Genomic DNA, 22,156 nt, shown 5'->3' with positions numbered 1-22,156 from the left:
AAAGGGGGAAAAGGAAACATATTTATAGGAAAAGCTATATTTTTCAGTCAAATTGGGAGAATTTTAGGTTGTCTTTTGAACGCCACATTGTCCTTTTTCTTACAAATACCATTTTTAAGTAATTACTTTCTAAATAAACTGCAACACCCCTGAGGTAGGGGGTACATGGACGACCGTTGAAAGGCCCAAGGGGTACGTAAGAAAATAAAGGTTGGGAACCACTGGTTTAGAGGCTTGTTATTGTTAGCATTATTGTTCTAGTGGTAGGAATGAACGTTCAGAGAATGAGAATCACCCTCGTGTGGTCGAGCAGGTTCATTTGAGCTGGACGAAAGGAAGAAGACAGGATATTTGTTTCGTTTTAACCGCACTTTACTGTTTCTGTCGGACATCAAGACCATTGGACCACTGATAACAGTACGAAAAGCTGCTTTATGAATCGTAGAAATGTGCCCAGAGAGAGTAGGTGTAGTATCAGGAAGTGCCCATCTTTACCCCAGTCTGAGTGTGAGCTACAGACAGACCCACCGCCCCGTAACAGACCGGCTGCTCGTGGGGCAGGAACAGGGGCGGGTCTCGGGGAAGGAGAGTGAGTAGGGAGGGAGGTCCGCAGTGTGAGGAGGACGTGTGCTTTAGGGAGCGGTCCCGTGGTCCAGGGGCAGTGGAGCTACACAGGCTGGAGAGACGAGAGCCTCAGAGGTTCAGGGGTTCAGAAGTAGAGCGCTGGTTCACTGCTGTAGTCGGAGAGGGACGAGCTGTCTGCTGGGGTCAACTGCGGAGGAACAAGTCGTTTAGCTTTACATGGATGTAGGCATTTTATAATAAAGAAATAGTTGTAGTACTCTCGAGCACGTCAGTATTTAAAGGGATATTTCAGGATTTTTGACATAGGGCCTCATTTCCTAGTTATCCAGAGTGTTGCTGGTACCTGGAGATATTTTTTTTTGTAATTCATGCAGTTCTTATTTTTGAAGAGTTTCGTGGCGCTAGGCTAATGCAAGGCTAGTGTATGTCTATGGTATCAGCTAGCCTGCATTAAAAACAGTCTGACCCGCTCCACAGTCAGAGCCGTGGGAAGATATTTTAGTTAGGGGGCGCTGAGGGACAAAATTTTGACCCCAAAATACTTTTTCTGTGCATAAATCCTATTTATTAACCTCTTAACTCCCGCCTGAACCGAGAGCATTTTCCCTAGTTCAGCTTTACCCAAATCCTGTAGGCCAGTGTGACGCGTCACTTGAAAGACCTACAAAACTAAATTGATCTTTTTCCTCACATCAGATGTTTTTTTCATCACTTTTTTTGCTGGGCAGTCGTCTCATTTTTGTCACTTTTTTGTCAAATTATTCACATTTTTTTGGTCAAATTCTTATCACTTTTTCGTCCATTTTTTCTCACTTTTTTTGTCACTTTTTCGTCAAATTATTCACATTTTTTGGTCAAATTCTTATCACTTTTTCGTCCATTTTTTTTCAATTTTTCGTCAAATTTTTCTCACTTTTTTGTCAAATTTTTGTCAATTTTTGTCAATTTTTTGTCACTTTTTTACCAACGTTTTCTCACTTTTTTCACATTTTCATCCTTGTTTTCGTCTCAGTTTTGTTGCTATTTTCACACCTTTTTTCCAGAAGCTTTTGGACTGGGGTAAAGCTGGAGAAAATGTGCTCGGTTCAGGTGGGAGTTAAGGGGTTGATATTGCCTGCAGTTCACAAACCATCCACCAGGGGGTGCTGCAGCGCCCTCAGCACCTTGGGTTCCCACGGCCTTGTCCACCGAGCACCTGAGGCAAATCACTTATAACACCAGACTAACCATGTAAATGTCTGTGTCCATAGAATCATGTTTGGAATATAACTGACCTGCATCACATGAATGATCGCATTTTGAGGGACTATTTTCTAGCAGATCACTCCGCCGCCGCGTAGCTTATACAACCATGAAGCTGATGCTGCTCAAATATAAGGTATTTTAAATGCAAAATGGTTAAAAATATTCTATGGACACAGACATTTATATGGTTAGTCTGGTGTTATAAGTGATTTGCCTCAGGTGCTCTGTGGAGCGGGTCACACTGTTTTTAATGCAGGCTAGCTGATACCATAGAAATGTGCTAGCCTGGCATTAGCCTAGCGTCACGAAACTCTTCAAACATAAGAACTGCATGAATTCCCAAAAAAATATCTCCAGGTACCAGCAACACTCTGGATAACTAGGAAATGAGGCCCTATGTCAAAAATCCTGAAATATCCCTTTAAAATGAGAAAATGGTGGTTGACCTCACCATGACCTCGTCTGTGAGTGCGGGCTGCGGAGACCCCTCTCTGAGCGCCACCTCCTGGTGCCTCTGCTCCTGCCACGTGTTGTAGTCCACCGAGTGTTTGGGAATGTAGTTCGAAAGATCTGGGGCGAAAAAAGTGAAATTAAAACACAAAGCACAGGCAAATTCTCCTAGTCTTAAACCGTGACATGACGACTGCATAATAATTAGACCCACAAATGTTGAGTGCAGTTCAAGAAATAACCAGAAGGTGGCATCGTAACCACACGATTGTGCCAGTACAGATGGTAAAATGTCATTGTACTTACTGACACCAGAAAACATGAGAAATAAGGACACAAACACTATTTTTTGTTGATATCTATTACTTTTAGGTTCTTATTTCTTCCTTTTGTATGTATGTCTGACTTAGTTTGATGGATAATGGTGTGTTAATCCTTGTTTTGCTTCAGCACGCAGCAATTTAATGAAGAAAATTTCAATTTGTTCATGACATAGAGGCATAGAAATAAAAAGGAGAAGTGGAATTCGATCCTAGCGTATGCAGACACTGTCCACTAGCCCCTCCGCCTGTTTAATGTTTTTTTTCCTATAGCCGTTAGCATTAGCCATCAAACATCCCAAATTATGAGTGATCCAGATGTTTTCAGCTGTTGTATTGAATGTAGAGATGTTCACAGGTATAAAAGTGTCCTCTGAGATAAATGCTACATCATATTTAGCTAAGTTTCTGCTTTTTGTGGAGTCACATACACATCCGATGGCCACTAAACATCTCATTATATGTCATGAGATATGTTAACCTCTTAACTTCCGCCTGAACCGAGAGGATCTTTTTTCTCACGTCATCAGATTTTTTTCCATATTTTTTTTGTTGGGTATTCAACTCAACAAATTTTTTAATTTTTTTTTGTCATTTTTTTGGTCATTTTTTGTCACATTTTTGTCAATTGTTTTTTATCACATTTTTGTAATTTTTTGTCATTTTTTGTCACATTTTTATCACATTTTCGTAATTTTTTTGTAGCATTTTGTCACATTTTTGTCATTTTTTGTCACATTTTTGTCACTTTTTTTAATCACATTTTTGTCATTTTTGTGTCTTTTTTGGTTATTTTTTGTCATTTTTATCACATTTTTGTTTTATGAAAAAATATGAAAAAATTATGAAAAAGTGGCAAAAATGTCACAAAAATTTACAAAAAAATGTTACAAAAATGTGACAAAAAATTGACAAAACAATTGACAAAAAAAGGACAGAAAGTGACCAAAAAGTGACAAAAAAATTACAAACAATTTGACAAAAAATGTACTAAAAAGTTACAAAAATTAGTTGAAAACCCCCCAAAAAATGATGGGCAAAAAAAATCTGATGACGTGAGGAAAAAGATCATTGTAGTTTTGTAGGTCTTTCAAATGAGGCGTTACACTGGCCTACAGGATTTGGGTAAAGCTGAACTGGAGAAAATGCTCTCGGTTCAGGCGGGAGTTAAGAGGTTAATGGGCAAATATTCAGACTTATTAAAAGTGCTCAGCCTAATTAATGATTCTCTGGGTTTTAAACACACATTAGCATTAGCATTAGCAGCTAGTAGGTTTGCTGCTGAATAAACCCTGTACCATTTGCTCTCATAAGCTAAATTTAACGACAATATAAAAGGGACAGACTAAAAGCTGTAGTGGCATTATAAAGCAACCAGCGAAAAAGTTACACAAGCAAATGTCACTGATGACGTCATGATTCTCGGTGAATTATCTGAAGCAACAGCTCAATTCCATGACTTTTCACATTCGCCAATAAATGAAACAAATAAAAAGTCTTTTCATGTGTAAATTAAAGGTTCTCAGTCGATCTTTGCGAGAGCGGTAACCTTTTGGCGCCCCTGATCTGACGTAGACGTTGCTCCATCTAGAGAATTCTGACTCATTCGTACCTCATTGATATAACATGGTTGGCATGGCAACAGTTAACAATGCTTAGTATAGATACAGACGGCATCTCTTTTTAGCCATTTTCTGGTGGAATATGAACTTATTTATCACATACAAATAAAGTCAAGTGTAAATCGGGCCCATATGGATATTCTCTCACAGCAGATTGTTCAGTAGAAGTGAAAAAACGGCAGTTGTAGCTAGCGCTAGCTAACCGTTAGCATTAGCCCGATGCTAGCATGTAGCATCATGTTAGCATTCTCGTTTTTTTTTTAAATGTATTTATGGGCTGTTGAACCACTTTGCTCCTCCCCATGTCTTTATAGCTTTATTTAGAAGAAACTATATTCATAATTTAGCGTTTGTTAAAGTAGTTTTTGAATAATTAGAGAAAGTTTAGATTTTTTTCAAAATTGTTTTTGTTTTGTAGCATTTTGTCACATTTTTGTAATTTTTTTGTCATTTTTTGTCACATTTTTTCGTCAGTTTTTATCACATTTTTATCACATTTTTGTCATTTTTCGTCAATGTTTTCTCGCTTTTTTGTCACTTTTTTATGAACTTATTTATCACATACAAATAAAGTCAAGTGTAAATAGGGCCCATTTGGATATTTTCTCACAGCAGATTGTTCAGTAGAAGTGAAAAAACGGCAGTTGTAGCTAGCGCTAGCTAACCATTAGCATTAGCCCATTCTCCGTTTTTTTTTATGTCTATAACTGCGTTTCCATCACTGGACTAAAATGCGCATTTCGAAGTTGCGCATAATTTACGAGTGATGGAAACACCAAATTTCGCATTTAAACTCTTAATTCGCATAAAAAGTTTATCCGCTCGCTTGAGGTGGTTTTTGATTTGTGCGCATAACTGTTGATGCGTATTTTGCGAGATGGAAACGCAGTTTGTCGAATAAATGTCATGAAGCGAATAAACAGACGCTGGTGCTAGCGTCGTTTCCATGGTAACATGGCTGCTTATGCAGGGTTTAACGCGCCTTAATGGGATTCTTAACAAAACGCATCAGTTCGTGACATGACACGATTCACCCTCTGTTCGTGGAGTTCGCAGCGGAGCGTGTCCTTTCGTGATGAGGAGTGGCGCTTCGTAATTCAGCGTGAGGGCATTCGTACAGCATTCGTACAGCATTCGTACAGCATTCGTTGAGCAGAATCACTGTTTTCACGCACAAAATTGATGGAAACACACGCTACGCCGAAAAGTACTTTTTTGGACCTGCAGCAGCAAAAGGAAAGTCACACACACTCGGCCAGTCCCGGGACAGCACCTGCTGCCGCCGCTCCTCAGGTGCTGAAGTTGTTCGGCCGGCTTTTCCTCCTCCTGCGGTCGTTCCTCCTGATGTTTGGGAGCCAGTCCCTGCCACCCCTATTGCCCCCCCGCTGGAGAACCCCACTGTTATATATTTGTCACGATTTTCCCCGCGTTTGTGGGGAAAAAGGGACAGTAAGAAGTGCGCCTTTCCCGCGGTCCCTGAATGCATCTCCCACGCTGCCTCGCACCAAAACAACAGCGCGTGGTTGCAGCAGCTACACCATGGAGAAGTTAAGGCTTATTTACAACCTTAGACACGTAAAACAAGCGCCGGTGGGCGCGGGGCAGGTGGAGACAGGCCTGTTTTTGTGGATTATAAAGTTTTTCCAAATGGAGCTGAGGACTGACCAGACGAGTGAGAATCATTGGATAAAGAGGTTTAAGAGCAGCAAGTTCGACGGATCCTCAGAAGATCGAGTGCACAGTGAGTGTAGTGTTTTTATGCTTATTCTGTGGAGTAAAGTCAGCCCAAGTCGTGGAGCTATTGAGCCCAACGAGTCAGGGGAGCACGGCGGAGCGAGACGTCTCTGCTCCGCCTCCACCCCGGTGTGCGCGGCAGCGATCTTGTCCACATTCGCCCAATTCTTGACAGATTTTTGACAGAACGCGACAATTCCCAATAACACGCAGCAGCACGCAGCAGTGCGGGACGCATATTCGTGACCGTGCGCAATAATTCGTGCCATTAGGCTAATCGTAACACGCAGTAACAGGTCGCAACAGTTCGTGGCGGCGCGTGAAACCTCTACCCCCAAATCAGCCACATTCGTGATCCTCGGCCACGAATGTGGATTCGTGGCATTCGTGACTTGTCGCCGTTATGTGTAAACCCAGCATAAGAAGGACAGGTTTGTGTGGACAGAGGATGAGATTGTGGCCCGGTCTCCATCTTTGGCTCTGGTTTGCCATAGTTACAACAGTGCCGTTATTCGCTAGAACAGCTTGATGGAAACACGTAAAATTCGCATCTGTTATACGCTTTGCTTTAGCGCATTTTGAAAAGATTCGCATTTTGTTTGATGGAAACGCAGTTTATGTCACTTCTTGCCAGTGTCCAATAGATACAGACGGCATTTCTGGAATCGCCCATATATGGTCATTTTTGAAAACAGTTAAGGGGGAAAACAATTTTGAAAAAAATCTAAACTTTCTCTAATTATTCAAAAACTACTGTAACAAATGCTGAATTATGAATATAGTTTCTACTAAATAAAGATACAAAGACATGGGGAGGAGCAAAGTGGTTCAACAGCCCATAAATACATGAATAACGGAGAATGCTAACATGATGCTACATGTTAGCATCGGGCTAATGCTAACGGTTAGCTAGTGCTTGCTACAACTGCCGTTTTTTCACTTCTACTGAACAATCTGCTGTGAGAAAATATCCATATGGGCCCGATTTACATTTGACTTTATTTATGTGATAAATAAGTTGATATTCCACCAGAAAATGGGAAAAAAGAGGGAAAATTGTGTTTCTCTAAAGATTCTATTTTCCCCCTAGGCGAAGCCACGCCCCCTTCTATGACAAGATGCCGTCTGTATCTATAAGGCAGCGAAATAATAACCATGGCAATACAAAAAGTCAAATTAAAGTCCATTATTATATATTTTTTTGCAAAATCTTGTCTAAAAATGTCTTCAGGCAATTTTGATTCCTGAGCGAACCCACCGTTGGCGTTGTTGGGGTGCGCCGGCGACCCCCCCAGCCCGGCCCGGGGTATGTGGATGCGCCCCACCATGCTGGGCTGCTCCTCTGGACTGTCCTTCCCCGTCCTGCCCCCGTCCTCCTCGTCCTCCTCGTCCTCACTGTCCCAGGCGCTGGTCTCGGACGGGTACTCGTACGTGCTCTGCAGGCTCGCCTCGTTGAAGGAGATCTTCAGCTGGAACACACGAAACACCACACGCACCGGTCAACAACGCCGTGGGAGTTTTTAGCGTCAATAATAAAAGATTTAAAAAATAAAATAATGAACAATCGGACAATCTAACAAACATAGGCCCGAGCAAATAATGACATGTTCCAATTCAAAACACACATGTAACAGATCAGTCAAATAATCAAGGGAAATGTGGCTCAAAACTATTTATACCATTATGTTCAGGGCCGGACTGGGACTGAAAAACAGCCCTGGACTCTGACCAGCCCGGCCCAAATTAGGGTAAATGTGACACTTTCACAAATACATGTTTTAACCTCTTACCGCCCGCCTTAACCAAATGCATTCTGTCCTCATTTGAAAGCTAAGACCCACAAAAATGACCTTTTTCCTCGCGCTGTTGCTGTGTTGTGTCACCTTTTGTATGTTTTTTTTTTTCCTTTTCTTTTTTTCTTTTTGTCACATTTTTGTTGAATTTTTGTCACATTTTTGTTGAATTTTTGTCACTTTTTTTATTGAATTTTTGTTGAGTTTTTGTCACATTTTTGTAGAATTTTTGTCACTTTTTTATTGAGTTTTTGTCACTTTTTTATTGAGTTTTTGTCACATTTTTGTCACTTTTTTTTTTAAATTTTTGTCACATTTTTGTCACTTTTTGTTGAATTTTAGTTGAATTTTTGTCACATTTTAGTTGAATTTTTGTCACATTTTTGTTGAATTTTTGTCACATTTTTGTTGAATTTTTGTCACATTTTTGTTGAATTTTTGTCACATTTTTGTCACTTTTTGGTTGAATTTTTGTCATATTTTTGTTGAATTTTTGTCACATTTTTGTCACATTTTAGTTGAATTTTTGTCACATTTTTGTCACATTTTAGTTGAATTTTTGTCACATTTTTGTTGAGTTTTTGTCACATTTTTGTTGAGTTTTTGTCACATTTTTGTCACATTTTTTTCACTTTTTGTTGAATTTTTATTACATTTTTGTCACATTTTTGTCACATTTTTGTCACATTTTTGTCACATTTTTGTCACATTTTTGTTGAGTTTTTGTCACATTTTTGTTGAATTTTTGTCACATTTTTGTTGAATTTTTGTCACATTTTTGTCACATTTTTTTCACTTTTTGTTGAATTTTTATTACATTTTTGTCACATTTTTGTCACATTTTTGTTGAATTTTTGTCACATTTTTGTTGAATTTTTGTCACATTTTGGTCACATTTTTGTCACATTTTTTTTCACTTTTTGTTGAATTTTTATTACATTTTTGTCACATTTTTGTCGAATTTTTGTCATATTTTTGTTGAATTTTTGTCACATTTTTGATGAATTTTAAATTATTTTTTCTATCACTTTTTTTTGGTGTTTTTTTGTGTCCGTGTTTTTCTCATGTTTTCATCCTCTTTTTCTCGCTATTTTGATGCTTTTCTTTTTGGCTTTTAGATTTGGGTAAAGCTCGGTTGAGGCGGGACCGGTGGCCCTCGAGCCAGTGGCAGTTCTGTGCTCTTCCAGAATGGACATATGGCCAGTCCACCCCTGATTATGTTTGAATCTCGTCCGAAATCCAGTAAACAAGCAGACATTCCCTGGCACTAAAAGTCAGCATTCGACACAGTTTCTTACATTCGTTGGTGACCACGGGGTCAGTTAACCCGAGCAGGAAAAACAAGGGTTACAGTTCAACAAGAACAGAAAATATTTCACTTATTTCCTGTCCGACCGTCAGGCAAAAATGTTGCACTTTTAAACAAGGCCAAAACACTTCAAGCACAAAAGGGGAGGAATCAGGCTTGAAATCAGTGTTTCCCAACCAGGGGTACTCGAGGACCAAGCAGGAAGTACTTTTTACTCTTTCAGATTGAAAAAAAAGGGAGGAAAAGCTATGTTTTGCAGTAAAATGTGTAGTTTTGCGCAAAACATGGGTTTCTTTTTTTTAACGCAACATTGTCTTTTTACAAACAGAGCATTGAACCCCTTAACTCCCACCTGAACCGAGCACATTTTCTCCAGTGTGGCTTTACCCCAGTCCAAAAGCTTCTGGAAAAAAGGTGTGAAAATAGCGACAGAACGAGACGAAAACAATGATGAAAATGTGACAAAAAAGTGAGAAAACTTTGACAAAAAAGTGAGGAAAAATTGATGAAAAAATTATGAAAATTGATGAAAAAGTGCCAAAAATGTCACACAAAAATGTACAAAAAATGTCACAAAAAAATCAACAAAAAATGTCATAAAAAAATGTCACAAAAAAATTACTAAAATGTCACAAAAAATGTACCAAAAAATGACAAAAAAAGGACAAAAAATGACCAAATTCGATGAAAAAGTGCCAAAAATGTCACAAAAAATGACAAAAAATGACAAAAATAGATGAAAAAGTGCCAAAAATGTCACGCAAAAATTGACAAAAAATGTCACAAAAAAATGATGAAAAATGATGAAAAAGTGCCAAAAATGTCACAAAAAATGTCACAAAAAAATGACAAAAAATGACACAAAATGACCAAATTTGATGAAAAAGTGCCAAAAATGTCACAAAAAAATGTACAAAAAATGTCACAAAAAAATTACTAAAATGTAAAAAAAATGTTACCATAAATTGACGAAAAAATGACAAAATTTGATGAAAAAGTGCCAAAAATGTCACGCAAAAATTGACAAAAAATGTCACAAAAATATGACAAAAATGCGACAGAAAGTGAAAAAAATGAAGAAAAAAACCAAACAAAACAGTTACAAAAATGATGGATCTTTTTCCTCACGTCATCAAATTTCTTTTCCATTTAGATGAGTTTTGTAGATCTTAGCTTTCAAATGATGGCGTTACACTGGCCTACAGGGATTTGGGTAAAGCTGAACTGGAGAAAATGCTCTCGGTTCAGGCGGGAGTTAAGAGGTTAAAGGGATATTTCAGGATTTTTGACATAAGGCCCTATTTCCTAGTTATCCAGAATGTTGATGATTTCTGGAGATATATATATTTTTAAGTCATGCAGTCCTTATATTTAAAGAGTTTTTTGATGCTAAGCTAATGCTAGGCTAGTGCATGTCTATGGTAACTAGTAGCCTTGCATTAAAAACAGTCTGACCCAAAAGGCAAATCACTTATAACACCAGACGACCCATATAAATGTCTGAGGACTGACCCCATGATTTTTAATGCTGGCTACTAGTTACCATAGACATGCACTAGCCTAGCACTAGCCTAGCGCCGCTAAACTCTTCAAATATAAGAACTGCGTGGATTTTAAGTAGGAAATGCACGTCCGCAGAGCATTTTCACGGAAGTAAGGCGCAGATTTTGTGTCTGTATTTACACTCGGGCAGTCACTTGTCATGCAGACCGGACCTCTTGTCCCGGAGCCAAATGTATTTAGGGGGGGAAACAAACGGCCCATTGAGGCAGTGTCCCGCTGAGAGTGCAGTTTGTATCGGCACAGACTTTGATGCGGTTCTGTTTAAGACCTCTGCGCGGCTGAACATTAACAAGTTGACGGCTCGTTCGCACTTCCTCATTGCGCTGAGATGATCCGCGGTGACTGAAACGTGGACATGTATATCCATCTGCTCACGTCAGCTCATTTACAGGGAGATAAGACACTGTACTTTTACTGCTGTGCTGGTTGTGAGCAGTTATGTGACGTTCAGGACTGAGTTGAGTCATTTAAAGTAACTGAGCGAACACGAGAAGCAAAAACAGCAGAGCGGGCGCCACCAGAAAGGCTTAAAAGTACAATCTAGTAGCTCTCGGATGATTAGATCAGGGCTTCTCAACCTGGGGGTCGCGAGACAAATTTGGGGGGGGTCGCCAGAGCATATAGATGAAATATACATTTTAATATTATTGTTATGGTGTTGTAGCATACATGCTGTTTTACCAAGGTGCCATTATTTGTTCTAAATGTAATTCATTTTTGTTTTAGCCATTGTTTTTTCTTTGTTTTTTAAGAGTTATATAGGTTAACCTCTTAACTCCCGCCTGAACCGAGAGGATCTTTTTCCTCACGCCATCAGATTTTTTTTCCATAATTTTTTTGTTGGTTTTTTTTTGTCATTTTTGTCATTTTTTTTGTCATTTTTTCGTCAAATTTGTATCACATTTTTGTCATTTTTGTGTCACATTTTTATCACATTTTTTTTCATTTTTTCGTCAATTTTTTTAAATCAATTTTTTGTCATTTTTTGTCAATTTTTTTGTCATTTTTTCGTCAAATTTTTATCACATTTTTTTCATTTTTTCGTCAATTTTTTTTAATCAAATTTTTGTCATTTTTTGTCACATTTTTTCACATTTTTGTCATTTTTTTGGTCATTTTTTGGTCACATTTTTATCACATTTTTGTCATTTTTGTGTCACATTTTGTCACATTTTTTTCATTTTTTTGTCAATTTTTTTTGTCAAATTTGTGTCATTTTTTGTCACATTTTTGTAATTTTTTTGGTCAATTTTTTATCACATTTTTGTCATTTTTGTGTCACATTTTTTTTTCATTTTTTCGTCAAATTTTTTTTGTCACATTTTTTTCATTTTTTGTCACATTTTTGTCAAATTTTTTCACATTTTTGTCATTTTTGTGTCACATTTTGTCTCATTTTTGCCACTTTTTCATAAATTTTTCGTCACTTTTTTGTCACATTTCCATCATTGTTTTCGTCTCAGTTTTGTCGCTATTTTCACAGCTTTTTTCCAGAAGCTTTGGGGTTAATGTCCCTGTTTTTCCCATGGTCTGACCCGGGTGGGGGTCACGATCCTAATTAACTGTTACAATGGGGGTCGCGGCTCTAAAAGGTTGAGAACCACTGGATTAGATTGATCAATAACATGATATAAAATGAGTATCGTAGATGGTTAGTTTTGTCTTTCTTATACTCTAGACTTGAAATTGATGTTAAGTGAGAAAACTAGCACTCACAACACACAACTCTATTTTCACCTGCCATGTCTTGCCTTAAAGGGGTTGTATAGACCCTTTAACTGGTGACATCATCAGTGACATCATCTGGAGGCAGGAAGTGATCAAGAGAAATAAGATTAAACTAAAACTAGCGATTATAAGCGTAAAACCACAACTAAAAAATGTGGTTCTGCTGGAACGACATTTGTGACGATAAAAAAAAAGGTTTATTTGATATTTCCAAAAACAGTTAAACATTTGTTTATCGTTACCATGACAACAGCTCCAATGGAAATAGATAGGAATCTAACTTATATTAAAGGGATAGTTCAGGATGTTTGACATAGGGCCTCATTTCCTGGTTATCCAGAGTGTTGTTGATTTCTGGAGATATATTTGTTTGTAATTCATGCAGTTCTTATGTTTGCAGAATTTAGAGGTGCTAGGCTAGTGCATGTCTATGGTATCAGCTAGCCTGCATTCAAAACAGTCTGACCCGCTCCACAGAGCACCTGAGGCAAATCACTTATAACGCCAGACTAACCATATCTGTGTCGATAGAATAATTTTTGGAATATAACTGACCTTGTATCACATGATTTACCGAATTATGAGGGAATATTTTCTGGCAGATCACTCCGCTGCTGGATATTAGCTTATACAACCACGAAGCTGATGCTGCTCAATTGGTGGTTAGTCTGGTGTTATAAGTGATTTGCCTCAGCTGCTCTGTGGAGCGGGTCAGACTGTTTTTAATGCAGGCTAGCTGATACCATAGACATGCACTAGCCTAGCGCAACAAAGCTCTTCAAATATAAGAACTGCATGAATTTAAGAATAAAATATCTCCAGAAATCAACTCTGGATAACTAGGAAATGAGGCCCTGTGTCAAAAATCCTGAACTATCCCTTTAAGGTGCAGTTACACATATGGCCTGAGGTGGCAGTGGTGAGTATAAAATGGCCGACTTGCATACAGCCCTTTAAGGCAAGACATGGCAGGTGAAAATAGATTTTTCACGCAGATCTTTTGCTAGTTTTCTCACTTAACATCAATTTTCAGAGTCTAGAGTATCCTGATATTTCCCTTTAAGCTTGTGCATGACGGCAATTTGGACCCGAAGTGACACCTTTTTGAGCAACAGGACTTTAGAGGCCGTTGTGGTGAACTCATTCTAACACATTAGGACATGGCTGGAACATGTAGGGGGAGGAAAACACACAATTTTAACATTTTTGAACTCCCTATAGTCCCTTTAAAGATTTGAACCTGCATTGAAAACACAAAGCTACTCCGTCTGTAATGAAGACTTTAAAACAAACTTCCTTTATTGATTTTGTTTACTGTTTTTATATTCCTCTGGTGACAGTAACAGCTCAGTGTGATGTGCTGCGGTTGGTAATGCGCAGGAGGAACGAGGAGGCGGCGGCGGTAGTATTTTTACCGCGGTTGCCATGGGGACGTGTGGGCCTGTTTAAAAATGGCGTTGGTGGGAAGACGGTCAGCTGTCGGCTCCGAACGTACACCTGGATCTGGATCAGAGGTTTCAGGCTAAACAGCAGCTAAAATTATATACATTTTTTTTCTAGTTTTGAAAACAGTCCGGGCCAAAAAAAACTGTTAAGACATCTTTAACCCCTTAACTCCCACCTGAACCGAGAGCATTTTCTCCAGTTTGGCTTTACCCCAGTCCAAAAGCTTCTGGAAAAAAGCTGTGAAAATAGCAACAAAACTGAGACGGAAACAATGATGGAAATGTGACAAAAAAGTGAGAAAACATTGATATAAAAGTGATGAAAAATTGATGAAAAAGTGGCAAAAATGTCACGAGAAATTGACAAAAAAATTACCCAAAAAATGACAAAAATGTGACAAAAAATGACAAAAATGTGATAAAAAATGACCAAAAAAATGACAAAAATGTGACAAAAAATGACAAAAATGTGACAAAAAATGACAAAAATGTGATTAAAAAAAAAGACAAAAATGTGACAAAAAATGACAAAAAAAAAATGACAAAAATATGACATAAAATGACCAAAAAATAAATGACAAAAATACGACAAAAAATGACAAAAATGTGATTAAAAAAAATGACAAAAATGTGATAGAAATTGGACAAAAATGAGATTTTTATTCTCATTTTTTTGTCAAATTTTTCTCACTTTTTTGTCAATTTTTGTCATTTTTCTGGTCATTTTTTTGTTATTTTTTTGTCACTTTTTCGTAATTTTTTTCTCAATTTTTCGTCCAATTTTTCTCACGTTTTTGTCATTTTTTTGAGATTTTTTTGTCATTTTTCTGTCATTTTTTTGTCACTTTTTCGTCAAATCATTCGAATTTTTTGTCAAATTCATATCACTTTTTTGTCCATTTTTCGTCGATTTTTTCCTCCATATTTCGTCAAATTTTTCTCACTTTTGTCCATTTTTTGTCCATTTTTTCCTCCCTTTTTCATCCTTGTTTTTGTCTGTTCTGCTGCTATTTTCCCACCTTTTTCCCTGAAGCTTTTGGATTGGCGTAGCGCTGTAGAAAATGTGCTCGGTTCCGGCGGGAGTTAAGGGCTTAAGGTAAACAAGCTACTTAGTGCTGCTTTAATCTCAATCAAAACATCAATTCTGCTTCAGCTACGACAACATTCTCTCCAAACAACTACATCTTGTCTCCAATTTTTTCAGCAAAACTTGCAGCTGAAAACATTTTGGGCCCTATTTTTTGCTATTGAAAGCCTTGATTTTACCACAATTCATCCAGTGACTCGCCCTCAATGTCCCGCGGAAACCCTGTATTAGCTCCGTCAATGGGACTTAGTTTATAATAGACTTTTTGGTTGCCTCCCCTTGTATGCACACAATGCGGGACAATGCCGTGACCGCGGGGCTGAATGTGGCGCTCGTCTGGAGCCGTGCCTCCGACTGCAACGCGAGCCTTTCTAAGTGAACCGTTTTCTCTTTAACCTCTCCCATAATGACGTGGGGGAATCGCAGGCGGAGTTTGTTCGATCTCCGCCCCGCTGCTGCCGGTGTCGCCTTACAAACGTCTGCCGCATCCCCACTGCTCTCACGAGTGGTGCACAAGGCACCGACGCAGAGGGAGGGGAAGGAGTTTATATGTTGCTACATCACTGGAGGATAAACGTGCCGGCCTGTAGTGTTAACACAGTGTTAATCTCTCTCTAAAAGGGGCTCTGCCTTGACATTAAAGGGATATTTCAGGATTTTTGACACAGGGCCTCATTTCCTAGTTATCCAGAGTGTTTTTTTGTTGTTGTAATTCATGCAGTTCTTATATTTGAAGAGTTTCGTGGCGCTAGGCTAATGCAAGGCTAGTGCATGTCTATGGTATCAGCTAGCCTGCATTAAAAACAGTGTGACCCGCTCCACAGAGCACCTGAGGCAAATCACTTATAACACCAGACTAACCATATAAATGTCTGTGTCCATAGAGTAATTTTAACCGTTTTGCATTTAAAAGACCTTATATTTGAGCAGCATCAGCTTCGTGGTTGTATGAGCTACGCAGCGGCGGAGTGATCTGCTAGAAAATAGTCCCTCAAAATGCGATCATTCATGTGATGCAGGTCAGTTATATCAGTGGTTCCCAACCTTTATTGTCTTGCGTACCCCTTGGGCCTTTCAATGGTCGTCCGTGTACCCCCTACCTCAGGGGTGTTGCAGTTATTTTTTAAAAAGTAATTACTTAGAAGTGGTATTTGTAAGAAAAAGGACAATATTGCAGTCAAAATAATGCTAAAATTCTCCCATGGCAACATATTTTACTGAAAAATATAGCTTTTCCTATAAAAATTATGTTCAATTTCTCCATTTTTTCAATCTGAAATTGTTTCAAGTACCCCCTGCTTGGTCCTCGAGTACCCCCAGGGGTCCCCGTACCCCTGGTTGGGAAACATAGAGGTATATTCCAAAAATTATTCTATGGACACAGACAGTTATATGGTTAGTCTGGTGTTATAAGTGATTTGCCTCAGGTGCTCTGTGGAGCGGGTCAGACTGTTTTTAATGCAGGCTAGCTGATACCATAGACATGCACTAGCCTAGCATTAGCCTAGCGCCACGAAACTCTCCAAACAGAAGAACTACATAAATTACAAAAAAATATATCTCCAGAAATCAGCAACACTCTGGAGAACTAGGAAATGAGGCCCTATGTCAAAAATCCTGAAATATCCCTTTAATGTCAAGGCAGAACCCTTTTTCTGTGTTTCGGTGGGACAATAAACAGCGTTACACCTGCCAAAACAAACTAAAGTTTTGCTCGCGTCTCTTCTGGACAAATTCAGATGATATGAGCGAGCTAAAGCGTGTATGTTCTACATCTGTATACTACATCTATGCTCCTAACAGTCCCACAGTCAGAGCGTTGAAGCCTATAATGTTTTATTTTGGCCGTACAATAATATCTGGCTGTAAGTATTTTGATGAAAGTTATGCTAGCTTGCATCAGATAAATGTTTTGGGGATTTTGTGATGTTTCCAATTTATAATTTGTAAGAAAATATTCAGCGCTAATAACGTTAGCATCCTCATGGCATCGTGCTAACCATTTTTTGTAGGTTTTCAGCTAACTTTAAGCTACTTATTCTCTATTTACATGGTATTTCCGTCCCAAAAAAGACTGTAATATGCATTTTCTTTGTTTCAGTGCACTACGTTAACAATCATTATGCAAATTGTATTTCAGTGCCATAAAGGTAAAAAAACATCAAGACATCAATCTTAGAAAGTTATGATAATTAGTTGTCATTTAAGCCCAGTGAAGGGACAAACTACTGAAAAAGGACGTTCCGCATTATTAAGCAGACCACCATTTTCAAGCAATATGGGAAAGAAAAAGGATCTCTCTCCTGATGAAAAGCGTGAAAAGTTGAATGTCTTGGACTCGGTATGAAAACATTGGATATTTCATGAAAGATTAAGCGTAATCATCGTACTGTTTTGTCCCGATCTGTGCCTGATTCAGACACACACGGGTTTGTGCGGATAAAGGCACAATGAGGACGGTTTCCGCCAGACAAATACATCAGATTAATAGAACAGCTGCTACAAAGCATGACACTGAAATACAATTTGCATAATAATTGTTAACGCAGTGTTTTGCAGTCAACCCAGTAAATTGCACTGAAACAGCAAGTGGTCCTTTATTGGAGACTGTTAGCTAGTACTACAAGCCTTGTAAGTATTCTGCCTTTAACTTTTAATACTTACAATGCTTCTTCATGCACTATAGACACCATAGTTATTAAATTATAGGTTTGAAAAGTTATGTAGTATGGCTTTAAGTAAGTTCACTTTCTCTTACTTTTGTCTATTTAAGGGGAGACACTACAGGCAAAACTCAATTTTTTCAGTTTTCAGGTTTTGGGCCAAATCGGTCTCTGAACATATAAGCTTTCACCCGGAAACAGAAAATATGCCAAATCTTCACAATAACATGTTTAAATATTGCGCTGATTCAATGTTCCCCCATAGACTTATATGGGAGAACGCAATTTCAAGGGCCTTTTTCTCAAAACACATTTTTCTGTCATTGTGGCGACACTATGTCCACGTCAGTCGGACCTAAAGACTTCACATTTTCCAGCCTTGGACTGAACAATATTTGGAAGATTTTTTCAGAGGGATTTTTTATTATTTAATCCCTTAAGCCCCATTTATTGAGTTTTGAATGTCAAAAAATAAGGCGAAAATTCAATTTTTACAAATTTTTCCACTAAAAAACTGCTTATTTTAAAACTAAACAAGAAATCCTAAATCCCCTCTGAGAAAGTCTTGGCAACTCATTTATTCATCAATAAAATAAAACCATAAATTTGAATGTAGCTCTATCCATTATTCAGATTTCGTCGCCGAAAAGATGGGAAAATTTGGGGCATTTTTAGGCATAAAACACCTTGTTCTTATATGAAAAGATAAAAAGGCAGAAAACTTGCCATGTATTTTTTTCTCACATTTATGCCAGTGATCGACAGCAGAAGCTTCAAATTGATATCTGTAAATATATATTTTTTCCCTATTCACCTGCAGTGTCTCGCCTTAAGTAAAGCATTATTTCGCCGATATAAAAGATTAATACATTTGAATCTTGCGCTTAAGTAAAAATATTCCTACTGATTTTTTGATGTTTTTTTAGGGAACCCAGCCCAGATCGAACCCGTGACCGTTTTTGTTGTGAAACCACCAAAGTTAAACCCATTAAGGCTTCCAGAATAGCGTCGCCGCGCCTCATTTATCCACAATAGATACATCAGCTGATTAAACAGGCGTTACAAAGGCCACGCTCCGGTCCGTCCCCGTGCGGGTCATGGGTGCAGCCCGCGCTTGTCCCGGGGCAGACGGGAGGAACCAGGAAGTGCTCGGCCTTTCCTGAACGCGCACAATAAAATATCAGATCACTTCGTGGTTTTATGAGTCTCATCAAAGCAGAGTGGCGTTCAGGCGACCTCAAATCAAAAGGCCAAGTGATAAGCGAGCGCGTCCGGGGTCTAAATATAACCTGAGCGACTGCGGGTGAACAGGAAACGGAAATAAAATACAGATCACGGGTAAAAATGTGCAGGATTGTATGTTTTTAGGGGTTTTATGAGTTAAAATGGCTAAAATGTTTTATATTTATTAGAAGCAAAATCTGAATCATGAATAGAGCAAGTAAAATTGTGACTTTTTAGTGACAAAGATTTGTTCAGAGGGGATTTTTAATTTCATGAAGCTCGTTATTGGTGAAAAAAACACATATATATAAAAATGTATACTTTTTTCACCTTGTTTTTTTAGGGTTCATAACTCAATGAATCAGGCGAGGAGGTAGATATTGGAAAATCCCTGTGAAATGTCTAAATATGACCCTCAAAAAAGCAGTTCTGAAAGATAAGAAGGGCCAAGACCATTAAGACATTTAAAAAACAACAAAAGAACTTTAAAGTCGATCCTGAAACACAGAAGGGGCCAATAGATACAGACGGCATCTCTGGAATCACCCATATATGGTCATTTTTGAAAACAGTTAAGGGGGTATTTGACAGTATAAGCTTTGCAAAAGGAAAAACTGTTGGAGGCCTTTCATCATCTGGGCGTATATTTCTTCAAACCCTTCTGACTAAATCTTGGTAACACACTGTTGCATCATGGGCCTAAAACCAGGGATTCGTCTTTCAAATTCTTTCACAAAACCAAGGCAATCGATCTACGTTCTCACCCTCACCTATGGTCATGAGGTCTGGGTAATGACCGAAAGGACAAAATCCTGAATACAGGCGGCTGAAATAAGTTTCCTCTACAGGGTGGCTGGGCGCTAGGGATGGGAATTGATTTTATTGATGTCTATTCCATCAATGATTTCGATTTGATTCTTTATCGATTCTTTTATCGATGCCTGACTGTGTGGGGAAAAGAAACTGAATGTGCTTTCTATCAAAAAGACACATTGTTGGTTTTCCCAAGAAATAATATTTATTAAGCTCTTAACTCCCGTCTGAACCGAGAGGATCTTTTTCCTCACATTAGATGTTTTCTTCCATCATTTTTTTGTTGGGTATTCAACTCTTTTTTGTCATTTTTTTGTCAATTTTTTATCACATTTTTGTCATTTTTTGGTCATTTTTATTCTTTAATTTTTTTGGTCAATTTTTTATTATTTAAAAAAAAAAATTGGCACATTTTTGTAATGTTTTCGTCATTTTTTTATCACATTTTGGACATTTTTTTGGTCATTTTTTTCATTAATTTTTTATTAATATTTTTTTTCGTCACATTTTGTCATTTTTTGTCAATTTTTTTTCACATTTTTGTCATTTTTTTGTTGTTTTTTTTCATTTTTTTGTCATTTTTTCGTCCATTTTAAATTTTATTTTATTGTCAAATTTTTATCACATTTTTGTAATTTTTTCGTCAATTTTTTCGTCAATTATTTTTTTTATTTTTTTGTCACATTTTTGTCGTTTTTTCTTCAATTTTTTATCACATTTTTGTCATTTTTTTGTCATTTTTTCTCAATTTTTTGTTTTTATTTTTATTTTTTTAGTCACATTTTTGTAATTTTTTGTCAAATTTTTATCAAATTTTTGAATTTTTTCCGTCAATTTCTTGTGGCATTGCACTAGCCTTGCATTAGCCTAGCGCCACGTAACTCTTCAAACATAAGAACTGCATGAATCACACAAAAAAATATCTCCAGGTATCAGCAACACTCTGAATAACTAGGAAATGAGGCCCTATGTCAAAAATCCTGAAATATCCCTTTAAATTCTAAGGCCTTTTCAACAAGAGAAACACACATAACGGCGGCGAGAACGGCGTCTCCGTGTGTGACCGTGGAGGCTGTGATTTGGCGGCGGCTGATCACAGATGGCGCTCACACCGACACGGCGCTCGGTGACGTCGAGCGCTCGCGTCCGAGGAGGAGAGAGTGTCTTCCGAGCGCTCCGGGGCCCGATGACCGGATTGAATGGCAGCGCCGGGCGTCGCCTCGGCAACGGGCGCCGTGGACACGTGAGGAGGAAACGGGAGAGAGGAGCGAGCGCACCGGGCACAGAGGGCAAGGAAACTCAGCCGGGGACAAAGATGGAAGACACGAATGTCAGTCTGGGGAGGTTATTCCTCTCTTTGTCTTAGTGGGAGGAAAGTTATGTTGAATTATCTGTTAACGTAGACATATCAGAGCGAGATGTCCTTGTCCTTTACCCCAAACCTTCAGGGTATCACTGTCCCCGGCCTTGATCTGCTTGACAAACTCACATTTGTTATCAAAATCACCACACGGCAGAAAGTACTACTGTAGTATTTGTCGCAAACCCCCGTTCAAAACCAGTCCCCTATAGTCTTCAATGAAGCAGCAAAATAAAAAGGTGGACATACTGTAGTGTTGGTGAAATAGCCAATATCACAGTGGAAATCGCTCACAGGTTTGTACACCTTGGATCGGAGGCAAGGCAATAAAACAATCAATAAAACCTATAAAATTAGTTAAAATACAATCAAGTACCATAGGCAGCAGTAAATACCGTAAATTCTCTAATACTGGCCTGTATTCCATTAGCGGCCGGGTCTCTGACAGAGGCCGGGTTCGCGGCTGGTGGAGGCAAATTAAAGCCGGTCTCTAAAACAGGCCGGGGCTTTTATTAGAAACTATAGTGGTAGAAATATTCCCCATGTTAGGAATTTGTCTCATACTGGTGTAAATGAAAACTCAGGTGCAGGAAGTAACAAACGGGAACCCGGGCCGAGGGGGACGCTGCGGAGGAGCTGATCCGAGCGTAACTTTGACACAGATTTAGCCACTTTTCAAACCTCCTGTGACTATTTGTAGAAACAGGGAAAGCAACAAATGTTTATGACCCTCCAGGGTTTTAATAAAGTCACCATCGCGTCTTCAAAGCACGTCCAGCTGCTCCGTGTGCAGGTCAGTCCCACGCCTCAAAATAACTCCTCCCATCAGCGCGAGCGTCTCGTCTTCTCTCGGGTCAGTCTCATGATCGATCACAAACACAAACGCTCCGTCTAAACTCGCCTTTTACACAAGATAACAACAAATAATCCGAGTCCGAGGTAAAAACGAAACAGAAACCTGCAGTGACATTGATGTCAAAGCTCCGCTAACAGCAACGAAACACTTCCTGTTGTCCCGACAAATTAAAAGGCGTCAATGTTCCAGCCGCTGGGAGAGGGTTTGAAATGTTAATTAATAAATAAACCTAATGTTTTAGGTGCAAATGGACACAAATCTCGTTTTTCTTCGTTTTCCTGGTCGTCCGTTTTGCTCAAATAGAAATAAAGGCCTGTCTCTAATTGTGGCCTGGTTCCAATAAAGGCCTGGTCCTAAAT

General features: G+C 38.6%; 1 protein-coding gene across 1 annotated transcript in view; it reads right to left on the bottom strand.

The window, feature by feature from the left end:
- Window positions 1-456: 456 nt before the first annotated feature.
- The window catches only part of tprn (taperin), a 52,368-nt gene continuing 30,668 nt past the window's right edge, over window positions 457-22,156 (bottom strand). The window contains exons 3-5 of the mRNA XM_079581094.1: window positions 7,215-7,425; window positions 2,282-2,400; window positions 457-772 (exon numbers count right to left, since the gene is read on the bottom strand). Of these exons, the coding sequence (XP_079437220.1) occupies window positions 710-772; window positions 2,282-2,400; window positions 7,215-7,425 (393 nt within the window). The 3' untranslated portion in view covers window positions 457-709. The remainder of the gene's footprint in view (window positions 773-2,281; window positions 2,401-7,214; window positions 7,426-22,156) is intronic.

This window comes from Gobius niger (assembly GCF_951799975.1).
Source record: "Gobius niger genome assembly, chromosome: 22".
Lineage (NCBI taxonomy): Eukaryota > Metazoa > Chordata > Actinopteri > Gobiiformes > Gobiidae > Gobius > Gobius niger.
The sequence above is the reverse complement of the archived record's forward strand: the minus strand, read 5'-3'. Positions and strand labels throughout refer to the sequence as shown.